Source organism: Ictidomys tridecemlineatus, chromosome 5 (assembly GCF_052094955.1).
Source record: "Ictidomys tridecemlineatus isolate mIctTri1 chromosome 5, mIctTri1.hap1, whole genome shotgun sequence".
Classification (NCBI taxonomy): Eukaryota; Metazoa; Chordata; class Mammalia; order Rodentia; family Sciuridae; genus Ictidomys; species Ictidomys tridecemlineatus.
In genome coordinates, this window is record NC_135481.1 from 93,117,613 (window position 1) to 93,134,119 (window position 16,507).

Genomic DNA, 16,507 nt, shown 5'->3' on the forward strand with positions numbered 1-16,507 from the left:
ACCTGGGGCAGATGAAGCTGATGTCCACAGAGATTAAGAAGGGCCTCTGACTTGCCTGGTGGCACACACCTGTAATCCCAGCAACTGGGGATACTGAGGTAGGAGGATCAAAGCCAGCAATTTAGGGAGGCACTTAGTAACTCAGTGAGACCCTGTCTCTGAGTAAAATATAAAAATGGGCTGAGGATGTAGTTCAGTGGTTAAGTGTCCTGGGTTCAATCCCTGGTACCAAAATAGATAGATAGATAGATAGATAGATAGATAGATAATGGGCCTCTGAACAAGAGCTACAAATCTTTCTTCTTCCCTCCAGATAGTAACATGAACTCAATCAGGAAAAGCATAGTCTTTTATTTCAGCAAAATCAGACACATTTCTTTGTCTGACACAGGGAATCCAGCACTGATTCTGCTGACCAATTCCTTAGATAATTGCCCCTGTCTGGGATTCCTCCAGGCTGTCCAACCACAGCCCTTCCAAGGTCCTTAACTTATCTTGTACTTGTAATTTTAGATTCTTTTTCTTTAAGAAGAAGGTCTCCAAAATTACATATGCCATTACTCCACAGAGCCTGGATCCAACCACGCTGAGATCCCCAGTGCTTGACTCTGGAAGAGCCACATAGTACCAAACACTGAGAAAGAAAAGTAAGCAGCGGTGAAGGATAAAGAGAAGGACCCCTCTGTTCCTCCTTTGGAGCATCCATAAAACCCTCTAAGGAATCAAGAGAATATGAGTTTGGGTTGGTAGGAGGGAAGTGATATTTGCAAAGACAGTAAGGATTAGTAAAGAACTCAAGGGAGGAAAACCTTAGCAATGAAAAGTGTTTGCAGAGCTTGGAAAGAGGATCCCAGACCTTAGACAATTTTATCCAAGTGCACAGGAACCAACTGAAATTTCTCAGAATCCCCTTTCTGGGGAGGGTTACAGGCTACTATGTAAGGTGCATTCAGATGCTTCTCTTTGTACCTACAGTTCGGATACTTCCCTGAGGTGAGTGTACACATGGTGAGGGACACAGGTCCTGAGCTCTGGTGGCAGTTTTTATGGTTGTTCTTGCAGGTTATTTTGGGGGTCTGGCAGGTGGTGGCCACATTGGAGAAGGACTCATGCAGGAAGGTGTTGAGGTTCTTGCAGTGTTCTGTGAACTTGTTGACGTGACCCATGGCTGAGTTACATGCTTGCGGCTTGGGCTGCACGTGCTGAATTTCAAACCACTGAGATGAGGTCATGTTCTTGGGCTTGGCACTGACTGGGGTCTCAAGCACCCACAGTCCTAGCACCAGGAGCAGCATCAGTGGGTAGAATCCTGGTCTGGCTGGTGCCATTTCTCCTAAGGGGGAAGTGGAACAGAGGGGAGGGGTAGATGGGTGAGTAGGTAATCATGCGAGTCCTGCTAGTCCTTCCAAGAATTTCATACCCTAAGTCAGTTACTGCAGGGTTCCTGCAGCCCAAGATATTTGAGGAGACCATCTACACTTTACTTTTTGATCCCAGCGGCTAATGTACTTTTTATGCCTTCAATAAATACTTTTATTGTCTACCCCTCACAATAGTTGAATAAAGTGAATATAATTACCCTCTCTATATGCTTGAGCAAACTGAGACTCCTAAAAAGTTAAGGAAATTCCCATCACCACACTACTAGAGAATGTCAAATACAACATTTTAATCAAGCTTCCACTGCTTCTGTTCTTTCCATACTCCCCTGTTTCCTTTTTGACTCTCTGAGAAGTAGTCATGAAGGGAAACCAGTCTTTGAAGAAAAACAGGCCAAAGATCTCCCAGTCTGGCTTAGGTGTCCCGGAAAAGGTGGATTAGGATTGTGGAGTTAGACTCGTTCCTCTCCACTCTGCAGTTCTGTTTCTCACGGAAGTTACAGAAAAACGGTCACACTGAGTCAGGGAATCACTGCACCAGCTGGTAAAGCTGTACAGTGAGTGGGTTCTTTCCATGTCTGACATTTTGCCCTGCTGGGCAATGCCTTGGAATGATCGAGGGTCAGAACTGGAAGAGATCTTTGAGATCACCTCAATTGACGGCCTCATTTTAGAGAGAGAATGAGCTCAAGTTCCTGAAAGGGCAAGTGCCCTTCCCAAGGCCATTGAATGAGTGGCAGCACAGGGACTGGGAGCTTCCTGACTTTCAACCCTTCCCTTTGGTCCAGTGCCAGCTGCCTAGGGAAGGGGAAGGAGCTTCCCAGAGAAGCAGAGCATAGCGTGTCTCTGTTTGTGGTTTTAGGTGGTGTGTGAACATTACCTTAAATAACTTTCTCTTAACCTTTCTGATAACATTTGGGAGAAAGTTTCCTCTTAGAGCAAGAAGGAAACATTCTGTTATACTCACTAGGATTTGTTTTTCCTCCCTTTCAAGAGACAACAGGCCTCAGGCTGAGTCTTCAGCTGAAAATAATATTAGAAGAAGAGAGTTTTTTTAAAAAAAAAAAACAGATGACATTCATTATGTTTATTTTTATTTCTGTTTATTAAATAACACAAGTACTTTGTGAAAGATGGTCCTGCACAGTTTCATTTTCAAAGAATTATCTGAAATAAATGAATAAATATGTATCTGGTAAATTATGGTAATGAAGTAAGTAGATATTGCAAAAATTGTCAAGGAAAAAAGCAAATAACTTCAGCTGGCCAGACTTGATCTGTGTTGGTGTCTTGAATTCCATCCAGCATCCCAACCACTGGCATTTGTGGGATTCCTCTGCCTTCGAGAAAATATGTTCTTCTCCATTTCTGAATGTGAAACTTCTGAGGGGTTGGTCTCTTTGTCCCAAGGTGGAGCCTGGTTCATCAACAGAACTCCCCCTTCCCATGGTAAGAATCTTTTCAATGCAGTTCTTCCCACAAAGCAAACAAAATACTGATTTTTGGACCCAAGAAAAAATTACCCATCAGGCACTTGGCTTGAGCACCACTGTGAATTTTTTTTTCCCTCTTTCTTTCTTTTTTTTTTTTCCCCCAGAATGTCATTTCTCTCTTGCAGGCCCTCATCTGAACCTTTCCCATTGGGATGAAAAGATTATCAAGTGATTATTCATTAACAATTATAATCCAAGCCACCAGGCTTTGGAGTGACTGGGTGGGGATGGCAGCAGAAGTCGAGGACTGGCCTAAACATTTCCTGCTGACCAAATGACTGGCCACAGACTCTGCAAGCTCCAAATCCAATTAAGTTGCAAACATGTGCTGGCCCTGCAGCTGACCAGCTTCACTCAGGCAGCCTGGGGAAGGGGTTCCTTTGATTGTGTATTTGATCCTAGTCATTCATCATGAGCCTTCTCAACTGCCACAGTCTTAGGGCTGTTTTATCCATTAAGCACTAGAGGCTTTGTGTTTAGGGACTGGGAGATTTCCAGGGACCTACAGTCTTTGAGACTGGGAAAAAATGTACTGGCTCCAATACAGGAAAAGGCAAATATAAAATCAAATATTTACTTACCTATTACAAAAGTAACAAAGTCAAATTTATGTATTTTGAAGTTTGGCATGCATGAAAAGTACATTACATTGGAAAATGATCTTATTTAGATTTTTCTCATTTTGGAGGAATTCCCAAACACTATGAATGAAGAAGGGCACAGCATTGATCACAAATTACTTGTAGTCATATAATTTCAATGTAAAACATATTTTATATACATTCCTGCAAAAGTGATCTTAAATGAGAGTCTGGATTTTACATATTCAATGTGGTGTGGTAAAATGTTGAAATCTGATAAATCCGATGGTACACAGTGTAATGTTGACTACTGACAGCAGCCAGGAAAATATACACCCTATTATAAGGTTTGAGTCAGTACAGGGATTTACAACAGCAATAGGAGGAAAGGGATACTACAGACTGCTGTTTAGTGAACATCTAATATGTTCTAGGTGCTTTGTTAAAAATAACAGCTATTGGTGGGGTGCAATGGCACATGCCTGTAATCCTAGTGGCTCAGGAGGCTGAGACAAGAGGATTGCAAGTTCAGTGCCAGCCTCAGAAACTAGGTGAGGCCCTAAGCAACTCCACAAGACACTGGCTCTACATAAAATAGAAAAAAGGGCTGGGGATGTGGCTCAGTAACTAAGTGCCCCTGGGTTCAATCCCTGGTATATAAATATCTCCATCATCTTAAAAGGTATTTCATGGGTCAAGGCATTGTGCTTTATGTACAGCACATTATTATTGGTCCCATGGTATTATCCCCATTTTACAGAAAAAGAAACCAAGGCTCAGGAAGGTTAAGGTCACATGTTTAAATGGCAGGACCAGAATTAAAGATTAGGGGGGCTGGGGTTGTAGCTTAGTGGTAGAGCACTCACCTAGCACATGTGAGGCACTGGATTCGATCCTCAGCACCACATAAAAATAAAGATATTGTGTCCACCTACAATTAAAAAAAAAAAAAGATTAGGCCTATCTGGCTCCACGCTACTTTCCTGATTATTGATAAGATGAGCCAGAGTGGCTCTGAGTGACTGGTGCTGTGCCCACGAGATCATAAGTAGATTGAACATCACCACTGTTGTGTACTGTGTTCTTGACAAAGAGTTACGCAGAGCGTGTCTATCGATCTATTTGTTGATAGAAACAACATCTCCTCATTTATCTTGTAGCACCCACATGAGACAGAAATATCTACATTTATTTTCCAATTGAGGAGACAATGTCTCTGTCTTTGAGTAACATGCAAAGCAACAGAGTAGTGAGTGACAGAACCAGTTCACTCCGATTCCCCAATTCACACTCTATGCAGGCAGGGCCGCAAAAGGGTTAAATGCACTTAAGAACCAATTCTTACTGATTTTGTTTTTATATGGGTGTTTCTGACCAGCCCCAGAGTGTAACTTAAATTCCTCCCTGGAGATGACTCAAGATGCAAAGGTGAAATAGTGAAGTGGTAAGAATACTGAATCAGACATTAAAAACAGTAAGTTCTAGTCAATTGCATGAGGTTGGGTCAGGCGCGTTGCTGACTTTACATCCACCCAGCTTCGTGGGATACCCAAGCTAGGAGGCACTTCAGAGGTCTGTCTGTTACTGATTGGAGGTATGTTCTGGTGTGCACCACCAGGGAAGCTCATAAGCATATTCTTTATAATGTTCCTCCAAATGGACTTGAGCCTGAATACCTCCACTGACATGGATCTTTACTACCTTTCATGCAGCCAGTTCTACTGTCTCAGAATTCACCTCCTCTAGGATTGCTGAGGGCGGTGTGGGGTATATGTTTTTCAAACCTCTGCTTAGGACCAGAATTAGCTCTAGGTCCCGCATTGCCCCAGTAGAGGGCAATGATGGGATGTATTTATAAAGATTATGTGTGAGAAAACTCTTATGATAAATTGAAAGCTATATTGCTCCGATAGGATCTTATGATAGGGTGTGAGAAAAACCCTTGGGTTTTTTTGACACTTTCAGTTGACTTTCCCTTCTTCATCCCTGTATCAATTAGGTAGCTAACTTACTGAATACCCAGCATGCTCAAAGCCTTGGGGCACATGAGGCCAATCTTATTGCTTCTCTTCTTTCCCTTTCTACCTCCTATCTGGATGACTGTCATCATCTCCTATGTGTCCCACTTTCTCCTGAGTCTAATTGAGCATATATAATATTGTTGGATGAGTCTTGGCAAAATACTCCTTTCCCTATATCTTTTTCTTCTTAAAGAAAATCCTCAGTGGTTCCCTTTTATACAAGGCAAAATTCAACCTCCTCCACTTGGCATCAAAGCCTTCTTCTACTCAGCCTATGTCCAGTCCACCCATCCCTTACCAGTACTCTCCCACTTCTCTAACAAAATACCAGTACTCTAACAAAATAGTATTCTAATGAGACTGGACTTCCTTTTATCTCCACGATAACTTGTCTTTAACTTGCTTTCTGTTTTTCCCTCTCCCTTGAGACCTGGCCTTTGGCTAGCTCACAGGGACACACAGGAATCATGTGCTGGCCTCAGTCTCCTTGTCATTTGTAACACAAAGATTTTCAGTTGAATAATTTATTAAATGCCCCCTGGCTCCCAAACTCTATGGAACAAGGAAAAACAAAAGGTTAGCAGCCAGGCTGGCACATGCCTATAATCCCAGAGGCCCAGAAGGCCGAGGCAGGAGGATCTCAAGTTAAAAACCAGTCTGGTCAACCTAGAAATGAAATAAAAAATAATAATAACCAATAGGCTGGGGATGTACCTCAGTGGTAGAGCGAGCGCCCCTGGGTTCAATGCCCAGTACAAAAAGGTGGGGGTCTCTAGAGTTGTGGCTCAGTGTTAGAGCATTTGCCCAGCACATGTGAGGCATTGAATTAGATCCTCAGCAACACATAATAAATTAAATAAAGTTATCATTTAAAAATTAAAAAAAAAAGTCTTAGCAGCTACACTAGAATACAAGGAGAGGCCTAATAGAAGACTCTGAGGTAGCTTGAAAGAAGAGGAATGGAGATTAAGCAACTTCCTCCCCAAAGACCATTTTTTTTTTTTCAGGAAACCCCAGGAGGGATAGGCAAGGATATCAGAAAACTATCTGGGTACTGAAGTGAAGCAGACGAGCACCAATGCTGCTACTAAAACGCAATCTTTGAACGACTAGAGCCACCCTAGTAGGGTTCTTCAGGCTTTACCCTCTGAAAGGCCTTGGAGCAGGGAGACACTGACCTCAGGAAGGAGGGTTCTAAAGGGGACTCCTCTGCTATTGCTGAGGGCGGTGTGGGGTATATGTTTTTCAAATCTCTGCTTAGGACCAGAATTAGCTCTAGGTCCTGCATTGCCCCAGTAGAGGGCAATGATGGGATGGATTTATAAAGATTACGTGTGAGAAAACTCTCATGATAAATTGAAAGCTAAAGGTCCTGATGATAGGGTGTGAGAAGCACCTTGCTGTTGCTGCTCTCTGGAGGCGCCAAGACTGAGACAAGCTGGGCTACAGAAGGCTGGAAATAAAATCCACGCAGAGCCAAACTGAAGGAAGGGATCAAAGTTAGCTTCAGAGGCCAATGTCCTGTTTCTCTGGACACAGCATAGGAGATTTTTAGCCAAATTCATGCCAAACAATTTACACATTCATGCTGGACTGCTTGGGGTCAGGACAGGTGACTGCAAGAAGCATCTACTTCTATCAATGGTCCTGGCATTTAACTGGCCAGTTGCTCCCATCATTGTTTTCTGGCTAATTCATGAATGCAATGCTAATTCATAAATGAGAACGAGTTGATATGTTTTAGTCAGCTTTTTCACCTCTATGACCAAAAGACGGGACAAGAACAATTTTAGAGGAGGAAAAGTTTATTTTTCAAATAAACTTTTCCTCCTCAAAGATCCACAGATGGCTGACTCTTTTCCTTGGGACCTGAGGCGAGGCAGAACATCATGGTGAAGAGTGTGGCAGAAGAAAGCAGCTGAGGACATGGCCACCAAGAAGCAGAGAGAGAGCTCTGCTCAGCAAGGACAAAATATATACCTCAGAGGCACGCCCCTAGGGACCCACCTCCTCTAGCCACACCTTCTCTGCCTATAGTTACCACTCAGTTAATCCCTATCAGGGAATTAATGCACTGATTAGGTTGAACTTCTTATAACCCAATCATTTCACCTCTAAACTTTCTTGCATTGTCTCACACATGAGCTTTGGAGAGACACTAATATTGAAATCATAACAACTATATTTACATTCCCAATTACTTTGTGAGCATGTATAATAGCAATATATTTGGGGAAAAGAAGACAGAACAGATAACGGTAATACAAACAGTATAGAAATCTGTGAAACTGTAGAGGCAAGCTTGGGTTGGAAAAGCCAAAAGAGAACCCAGAAGCATGTGAAGACTTCAGGTCAGTGTCCTGTCCCTGAGCAGCTCTGGAGAACAACAGGCTGATTTGTCTCTGTTTCTCTGGTCTGTTTGCCTGGGATCTGAGATCTTGGCAAAGAGGCAATAATCAGTGCAGGCAAGTTAGGTGAGTCTCCGATTGAGGCAGAAGCTTTGTCTGAAGCTTCCAGAAGTTATGACAAATTCCTTTAAGAGGGATTCTCTTCTAAGAGGGGGCTCCTGGCTCTAAAGATTCATGGGAATACCTTGGACCCTGGTTTATAAGCTCAGAGTCTTAGAGTTACATCTCATGGAATCCAGTTGCCACGCTCCTGGGAGCCCCACTCTCTTCCCAGTGACTGTCCCTGTCCTGCTAGATCTATTTCTGTTACTTTGCCATGCTTTGGGTTTTCCTCAGGTACCCATCCCCACCATGATCTTGCCTCGATGTGTTGACTGTCTTCCTTGGTTCCACATTCCTGGATTTGTCCTCGTGAGGGAGAGGACATAGTCTTCAACCTGACCAGAGCTGAAACATGTGGCTACCCTCACATTCCTGCGGCAGCCTTTAATTTACAAGCCTGCACACAACCTTCAGACCTCCCGGGGATGACCATGATGTCAATGATAAAAACATTCAGAGCTAATATTTCCTAAGGGCTTTCTTTGTCCCGGTCACTATTCCAAATTCTCTACGCCTCTATCTCATTTTTTGGCATGCAAGGAACTTTCCTAATACACCATTCCCATGACTAGCCTATCTTTTGTGTGGGCGTATGTGTGTGTGTGTGTGTGTGTGTGTGTGTGTGTGTGTGTGTGTGTGTGAATTTAACCCAGAGCCTGTGCATACTAGGCAAGTGCTCTACCACCGAGCTACATTCCCAGCCCTTTAAAAAAAGTGCTTATTTTGAGGCAGGGTCTAACTAAGATGCTGAGGCTGGCCTCCAACTGGTGAATCTACTGCTTTAGCCTCCTGAGCAGCTGGGATTATAGCTGTGTACCTCTATGCCTGATGTGCCTGGCCTCACCTTATTTTTAAAGAGAAATATTGGTCAGAGATACAAACCCACAAAGATCATATGAAGGACCTCATTAAGGCCAGTGTACTCCTATCCCAGGCTCTAGAACACAGATAAACACAAAGTCACAAGATAAACGCCTTCTATATTTAATTAAACTATTTTTTTGAGGACGGCAGTATGGGAAGTGACTTAAAATATTATATTCCTAGAAAATAAAACTGTGTGCTTGGGAATATCAAAAAATTCAAAGAAATTATATATTTTTTACAACTTTAAATATATTTATGTTGAAATAATTTCAAATTAAAAGTTTCAGAAATAGCACACAGAACTCCCCTACATGCATCATCTCAATTCCCCAATTGTTGACATTTATGAGCCATTTGAGAATGAGTTACCGACTCGATACCCATGACTCCTTAATACTTAAGGGACTATTCCTTAATTACAAGCACCGTTGTATACATAATCACAGTGCAGCTATGAAAACTAGGAAAGTAACATAAATCCATCATGATAACAAGTGAAAGTTTAAGACAACATCTATGATATCCGTGCATAAGCTTATTTTATAAATATTACTTAAGTGAAAGAAAGACTTCAAGGAAAGCTCATGCTTTGGGGGCATGACTTTGAATATTTTATTTAATTTTCCTTTGCCATTGCTAGCACTACAGGGGAAAGTCTGGGAACCATCGCTCTAATTTACCACAGAAACTGAATGCTGCATGTGCCAACCTTGAGGATAGAGAATGGGGACCCTTACCTCAGATAAAATGCCTCAGGATGTGTCGGGCCCACCTTGAGCACAACCAGATGGGTTTTTCCTGTCCTTGAGCAGCAGGCGGAGGTGAAGGCTATTACTCTTGCTGTATGTCCTTATTTATATCTCAAATAGCCAGGGTCATGCTTGACTAGTTTATCATTGTTAATGGTTTGGATATGAGATGTCTCTTGAAAAGCTCACAGGACAATGAAGGAATTTTTAGAGGTAAAGTGATTAGGTTATGAGCTGTAACCTAATCGACGTATAATCTGAATAGATTACTGGGTGGTAACTAAAGGCAGGTGGGGCATGACTGGAGGAAGTAGGTCTTGGGGATTATATTTTGTACCTGGCTCCACACTCCTCTCCCCCTGCTGCCAGGCTGCCAAGAAGTGAGCAGCTTTCTTTCCTCCAGCATGCCCTTTCATCATTATGTTCTATCTCACCTCCAGCCCAGAGCAATGGATCTGGTCAGTCATGGACTGGACCTCTGAAACCATGAGTCCAAAATAAACTTTTCCTCCTCTGAGCTGCTCTTGTCTGATATTTTGGTTACAGTGATGAAAACTGACTAACACTATCCTCAAGTCCTTGAGTACTGTTTTCTTTGCCTTCTGACTGATACAATAGGAGTATTCAGGTGAAGGGTGGAAGTGCAAATATGTCAGGATCATGGGCACTCAACACTCTTTTGGATGAGCAGGGTTTTTCCCTCAAATCTGGGAGTCTGCCCATTTGCAGATTGATTTGCTGTCTATGTATGGTGAATTTGACCTTGGGAAATAATCTATTTGGGATCATTAATTAGAGTTCCAGTTTGGAAACATCACTAGACTAATTTTAAAAATCTAAATTCTTGCCTAAACTAGTCATGCAATCTTGGGCACATGTTTAAGTTAACTGTGTCTTATTTTTCTCATTTTCTAAATGAGAAAGGCAGAATTAGATAATTTCTGAGTCACTAGACAAGACATCTTGCAACATCGTAATTTTATGACTATCTACTAAAAGAGTCTCAAGCCATGTAGATGTGATATTCCATTTTGTGACAAATGCCATGGCCCAAGCAAGAATTTGTACTAATTCATGCTAGGTTCAGTTCATGTATTAAATGTGTAGGTTCAATTAAGTTTTCATGTAAAAGCTATAGAAAGTAATGACCATGATGTTTTCCTAAAGTTATTTATTGATTGGAAAGCAGTGGAGGATCATGAGCCATGAACATTGGTGGAGAGTTTTAGTAATAAAAGATGAACTAGAAAATGGAGCTGAATCAGAGGGAGAGAAAAATATAAATGGTCTTTCATGATGGAGGTGAGCGGATACTAAAGTCACTTAAGGCTTAAATATCTCAGGAGAGGAAGTTGTAAATGTCATCAGAGCCTGCTCTCCATCAATTGCTGTGATAATTGAACCCTTTGGATAGGAGTGGTCACAGATGGTACCATCAAAAATTAGTGGCCCTCAGTCTCCTGACTTCTTTTCATATCTTTGGATTCTTGGATTTATGGAGGGCAGAGCTAAGAAAAACTTCTCTTAAGTAAAGTTGTCTTAATAGAAATTCTATTTTTTTTTTTTTTTTAATGCTGGGGATTGAACCCAAGGCCTTGTGCATGTGAGGCAAGCACTCTACCAACTGAGCTATATCCCCAGGCCTTAACAGAAAAAAATTTTTTTAAGAGAGTGAGAGAATTTTTTAATATTTATTTTTTAGTTTTCGGTGGACACAATATCTTTATTTGTATGTGGTGCTGAGGATCAAACCCGGGCTGCATGCATGCCAGGCGAGCGAGCTACCGCTTGAGCCACATCCCCAGCCCGACAGAAATTCTTGATAGACATTTTTCCCCTTTCCCATTGAATGCACCCTCTACCTCTGAAAATGACCTTACCTAGAAAAATTAACGCATATTGTCTTTTTGTATCTGATCTTGAAACTTACTTTTTTTTTTTTTTGAATAGGAGATTTTTGGGCAAGTGGATGATGATGGAGAGGTATTTGGCTTACTTTGTTTTAATCCTTTGTTCTGTCCTAGAAGTTGGGCCTACTCCTCTCATCACAGGTTTGACCTCTCCACATTTGACACCATGGTAATAAATACATTATTAAAAAGTGCTAATGCTTCTCCAACTTTCCCTACAAGCCAGCCACTAAGTGCTTTATATGCCTCATTGCATTTAATCCATATAATACTCTTAGAAAGGTGGTATCTATGGATGAGGAAACTCCCACCTCCCTAAGTTAAGAGGCATTTCTGTCATAGTGTATATATTTTTAAATTATGGTGATATCTTTTGTTACCTCTCCTTTGTAAACTGTGGGCTTTCTAGCATGTGGGCTTTCTCATGCTTCTGTGGTTTCATGGATGCTACAAGTTTACTGGCTTTGGAGTCTCCCGGAGGTAAACACCTAGGCAAAAGTTGTAATTGCTCTTCTTTCTGCCTCTTTTTTTTTTATTAAAAAATATATTTAGTTGTAGATGCATATGATACCTTTATTTTATTTATTTATTTTCATGTGGTGCTGAGGATGGAACCCAGTGCCTCACATATGCTAGGCCAGGGCTTTACCACTGAGCCACAAGCCCAGCCCTCTTTTTGCTTCTTCATGGTGGAATGGGGGAAGGAGGAGGACTTTAAAATGAGAATCTGAAGTCTTTGAGCACTTTGAAACCCAGTCATCCAGGAGCTCAGAAGAAATGTGGTGAAATGGGTCAAAGTTCTCCCAAAGAGAAACCCCTGGGTGTTGCTACTGGTGCGCTTTTTGCTACCATAGCTCAAGTGTTCTCTCCTGGAGCCACTGACAACATAAAAAGGGCCAAAGAAATCAATGTGACGAGAAGAGGCCCAATTTCAAGGGCATTTCCTCTTTCGACACCCTGCCCTTTCAGTCAGAAGCCTTCTCTTTACATTCATCCTGTTAGTTCTCTTCATAGTGTCAATGGCTCTTTTACTGCAGTATGTGGAGATTTCTGGGAATTAAGGAGCTGTAGAAGTCTCCTACCAAATCTGTCTCAGATAGTTAGTTGCTTTCCTAGGAAAGCCAGCTCACTTCTGCTCTACTTCTAGGGTCATGTTCTTTACTGGACTTCATTTATGCTCCTTGGATCCAGATTGAAGCAATTTTCTTTAAAATTATCTAGTCAAGGGTGGGTCTCAGTCCCCTGGATCCCTTGTCTTCCACCCACCTCCAGGATCCCACCCCTGAAACAGAAATCTTTCATAACTCATCAGTCTACTTTTTCATTTCTTTAACTTTCCCCTCCATTCTTTAACTTTCAAGTAAGAATGCTTCGAGGTTCAGCCAATCTGGGTTTTTGGCCCAAATTATTTTTATCTTGAACTTCATTAGCCAAATGCCTGTTTCAACATTATACCTGGCATAGCTAAACTTGACTTTGATCAAGATCATTTGAGGGAATGGGTAACTGTGAGATACGATGAGCTAAAACAGCAGTTTTGAGAACAAGGCAGGACATTTGGATTCACTGTTAACATCAAAGTGTCACTTTCAACTATTGGTGAAATATTGGTGAGATATTGGAGTGAAATTCCCCTTATGAACTTTTAAAAGTTTTGAAAATCTGTCATCAACTGGAAGTATAAATACATATTTATTATTATAAGAAAAATTATTTTGGCAGGGGTTGTGGCTCAGCGGTAGAGCGCTCACCTAGCACAGTCGAGGCCCTGGGTTCGATCCTCAGCAACACATAAAAACAAATAAACAAAATAAAGGTATTGTATGGGGCTGGGGATGTGGCTCAAGCGGTAGCGCGCTCCCCTGGCATGCGTGCGGCCCGGGTTTGATCCTCAGCACCACATACCAACAAAGATATTGTGTCCGCCGATAACTAAAAAATAAATATCAAAAGAAAATTCTCTCTCTCCTCTCTCACTCTCTCTTTAAAAAAAAAAAATAAAATAAAGGTATTGTGTACAACTAAAAAACTAATATTAAAAAAAGAAAAGAAAAGTTATTTTAATAATTAATGGCTGTAAAAGCCTATAATAATATTATATATAAAATAATTCTTAAAATTTTTCACATAATCAAAAAAGACAAAATTAATTCACAGGTAATATAAATAATAGGGGAAAGTATGTTAGCTATATAACCTGAGGAAGAACTTTATGTACTTCTTGAGCCTAAAGTATTTATAACAATTTAATAAATGATACAAGTGCTATTTAATTTAATGAAGAGCACATGGAAGAATAATAGAAATTATCTTGTAATTCTATCTATGATTAAATTATATGATAATATTTTATTTTATATTTTTAGTCCCTGGGATTGAACCCAGGGGAGCTTAACAACAGAGTCATATCCACAGCCCTTTTTATGTTTTATTTTGAGACAGAGTATTGTTAAGTTGCTTGGGAACTTGCTAAATTGCTGAGGCTGGCCTTGAACTTTTGATCTTCTTGCCTCAGACACCTGAGTCTCTAGGATTACAGGTGTGAGCACCCCATTGATAACCTTTTTAGAATACAACGGTGTATTAGCATTTATCATGTAAATAAATCAACCTTAAGAATCCTTAATAACTATGTATTTTGGAGGATTTTAATTTACTTCCATAAAGTAAAGCACACAGATCTTAAGTGTACAGTTCAATGAGTTTTCACACTGTAATCTCCATCTTCTCAGAAGACACCCCCATACCACTTCCCAGTTAGTACTTCCCCAAGGCTGTAATTATTCCAGCCTCTGTCACCACAGATTACCTTAGAACTTTTGTTTTTTGCATGTGTGCACACTTGTGTGCACCCATGTGTGTTCCTGGAGATCAAACCCAGGGCCTTGTGCATGCTAGGTAAGTGCTCTACAGCTGAGGTATACTGCAGCCCCACTTAGAATTCTTTTAAAGTGTTTAATAGTATTTAGGTAGTGAGTCAAGAAAGAAGTCCAATTGAATGTCTTTTTTTTTAGAGACAGAGAGAGAGAATTTTTTAATATTTATTTTTTAGTTTTCAGTGGACACAACATCTTTATTTTATTTTTATGTGGTGCTGAGGATCGAACCCAGTGACCGGAGCATGCCAGGTGAGCGCGCTACTGCTTGAGCCACATCCCCAGCCCCAGTTGAATGTCTTTTCATTCTGTTAGGATGCACTGAAAGCATAATTTTAACAAGTTCAAAATTTTGTAAGGAGGATGTCTATATACAAAACTATAATATCCATAAGAACAAGCATCAGTAAAGAATATAAAAAGAGATGTGAAAAAAGAATAAAACGAAGAGAAAAAAATCAGGTGCCCACAAATATCTTGTCTTTTTATGCATTTTAGTTGCAAATTATCTATTTAGAATGATAAATGTATAGTATGGTGACTACAAGACTACAAAATAAGGATTTAGGATGAAACTTCAGATTTATGTGAGTATTCCAGAAGCCCATTCTATGATGACAATGCTCTGTTTCCAGGAAATATAGACTTTCACACTCAGTTGTGTGGCATTTGGCCACAATGTGCAGTTAATGCTCCTCTACTTTCCAGCCTGTGAAGGCTAACTCCTCAACTTACTGGCCTCACATTCTGTCTGAATTGTTCAGTGTTCTGTTCCCCAAGGCTGTAATTATTCCACCCTCTTTCTCTCTTTTTGGTACTAGGGCTTGAACCCAGGGGCACTTAACCAGTGAGCCACATCCCGAGCCCTTTTTAATATTTTTATTTAGAGACAGGGTCTCACTGAGTTGGTTAGGGTCTTGCCAAGTTGCTGAGGCTGGCTTTGAACTTGCTATCCACCTGCCTCAGCCTTCCCAGCCACTGGGATTATTGGTATACACCACCTCGCCCAGCCTCTCCTTTCTTTTGATCATCCTCCTTCTACCTTCTCCCTGGTCTCTAGCAGGACTCTGCTTCAGGGCTCATCTTCTAACCCATGCATGGGCTTTACTTTAGTAGAATAAAGTCCTTGGGAGACTTGCATGGGGTATTTGTCCTGGTCTGCTATTTGTCAAAGGTGGATACTGCTACTATTACCACTATGACTCGTTGCCATTACCCATTTAAGAGTTTCTTAAATATCACTTCTAAATCTTCCTGCATCCTGTTTGGTAGGTAAAACGATTTCCATTTTGCTTTGTGGACAGACCTGCAGAAATGTTCAGTAATTTGCTCAAGGTCACATAGCCAGGAACAACTGGGACAGGATTTATACCCACTTCTTTCAGGACCCAAAGTTTTTTCGGGTTCTGGTTAGGAGTGATGGAGCAGGGCTGGGGAGGGATGAGTAGAACCCTCTGGGAAGGTCTAGCAGTGTGTTTGGATCTGAAACAGGGTGGGCAGGGGACACAGTGCAGTTTGTTTGGGACTGTGATGAAGGAAGAGAGAAGGGGCTGATGATGGTCAGGGATGCAGGCAATGCAGAAGGGGCTTTTAGGACTGAGCCAATATAAAGCCAGAGCATCTGTAGCTCTGTTCACTAGAAGCAGCATTGGAGGCTGCAGCCAAGGGGGACAAGGAGGCGGCATTTCCACATCTCAGCCCCTCAGTCTTGGGCAGGCTGCCAGCCCGGAGAGCCAGGGAAGCACTGAGGCAGGGAGATCATTATCACGAGGAAGGAAGCTCTGGCAGCTCCACCAGGCTGTTTGTGACAAGCAGGCTCTGGGCCACGGAAGTCCCTTAAGGTCAAGGGAAATGTGATCCCAGAACAGAGGGATGAAGCTGGGACACTCCCCTTACCCTATGCCTTCAGGCCAAAGGGATCTACCCAGAACTAGGCCCAGAGCCCAGGTCAGAATAGCAGTGGGCTTGAGAAGGGGGAGGGGCAGTTAGAGAGGGAGAGAGAGAATGAATCAAGGTCCCCCGGCACCTTATAAAAAGATCTCTTGGCTGGAGAGGTAATGACCTTGATTGCAGCCAACACAGGGTAACTGGCTCTGTAGGCATGGGTGAACTCTAACCCAC

At 41.7% G+C, this 16,507-nt stretch overlaps 1 protein-coding gene across 1 annotated transcript; it reads right to left on the reverse strand.

The window, feature by feature from the left end:
* Positions 1-329: 329 nt before the first annotated feature.
* On the reverse strand, positions 330-1,337 carry LOC101960934 (ribonuclease 7). The gene has a single exon (XM_005342969.5). The coding sequence runs from the start codon at positions 1,326-1,328 to the stop codon at positions 858-860; it is 471 nt and encodes a 156-aa protein (XP_005343026.2). The 5' UTR covers positions 1,329-1,337; the 3' UTR covers positions 330-857.
* Positions 1,338-16,507: the final 15,170 nt, after the last annotated feature.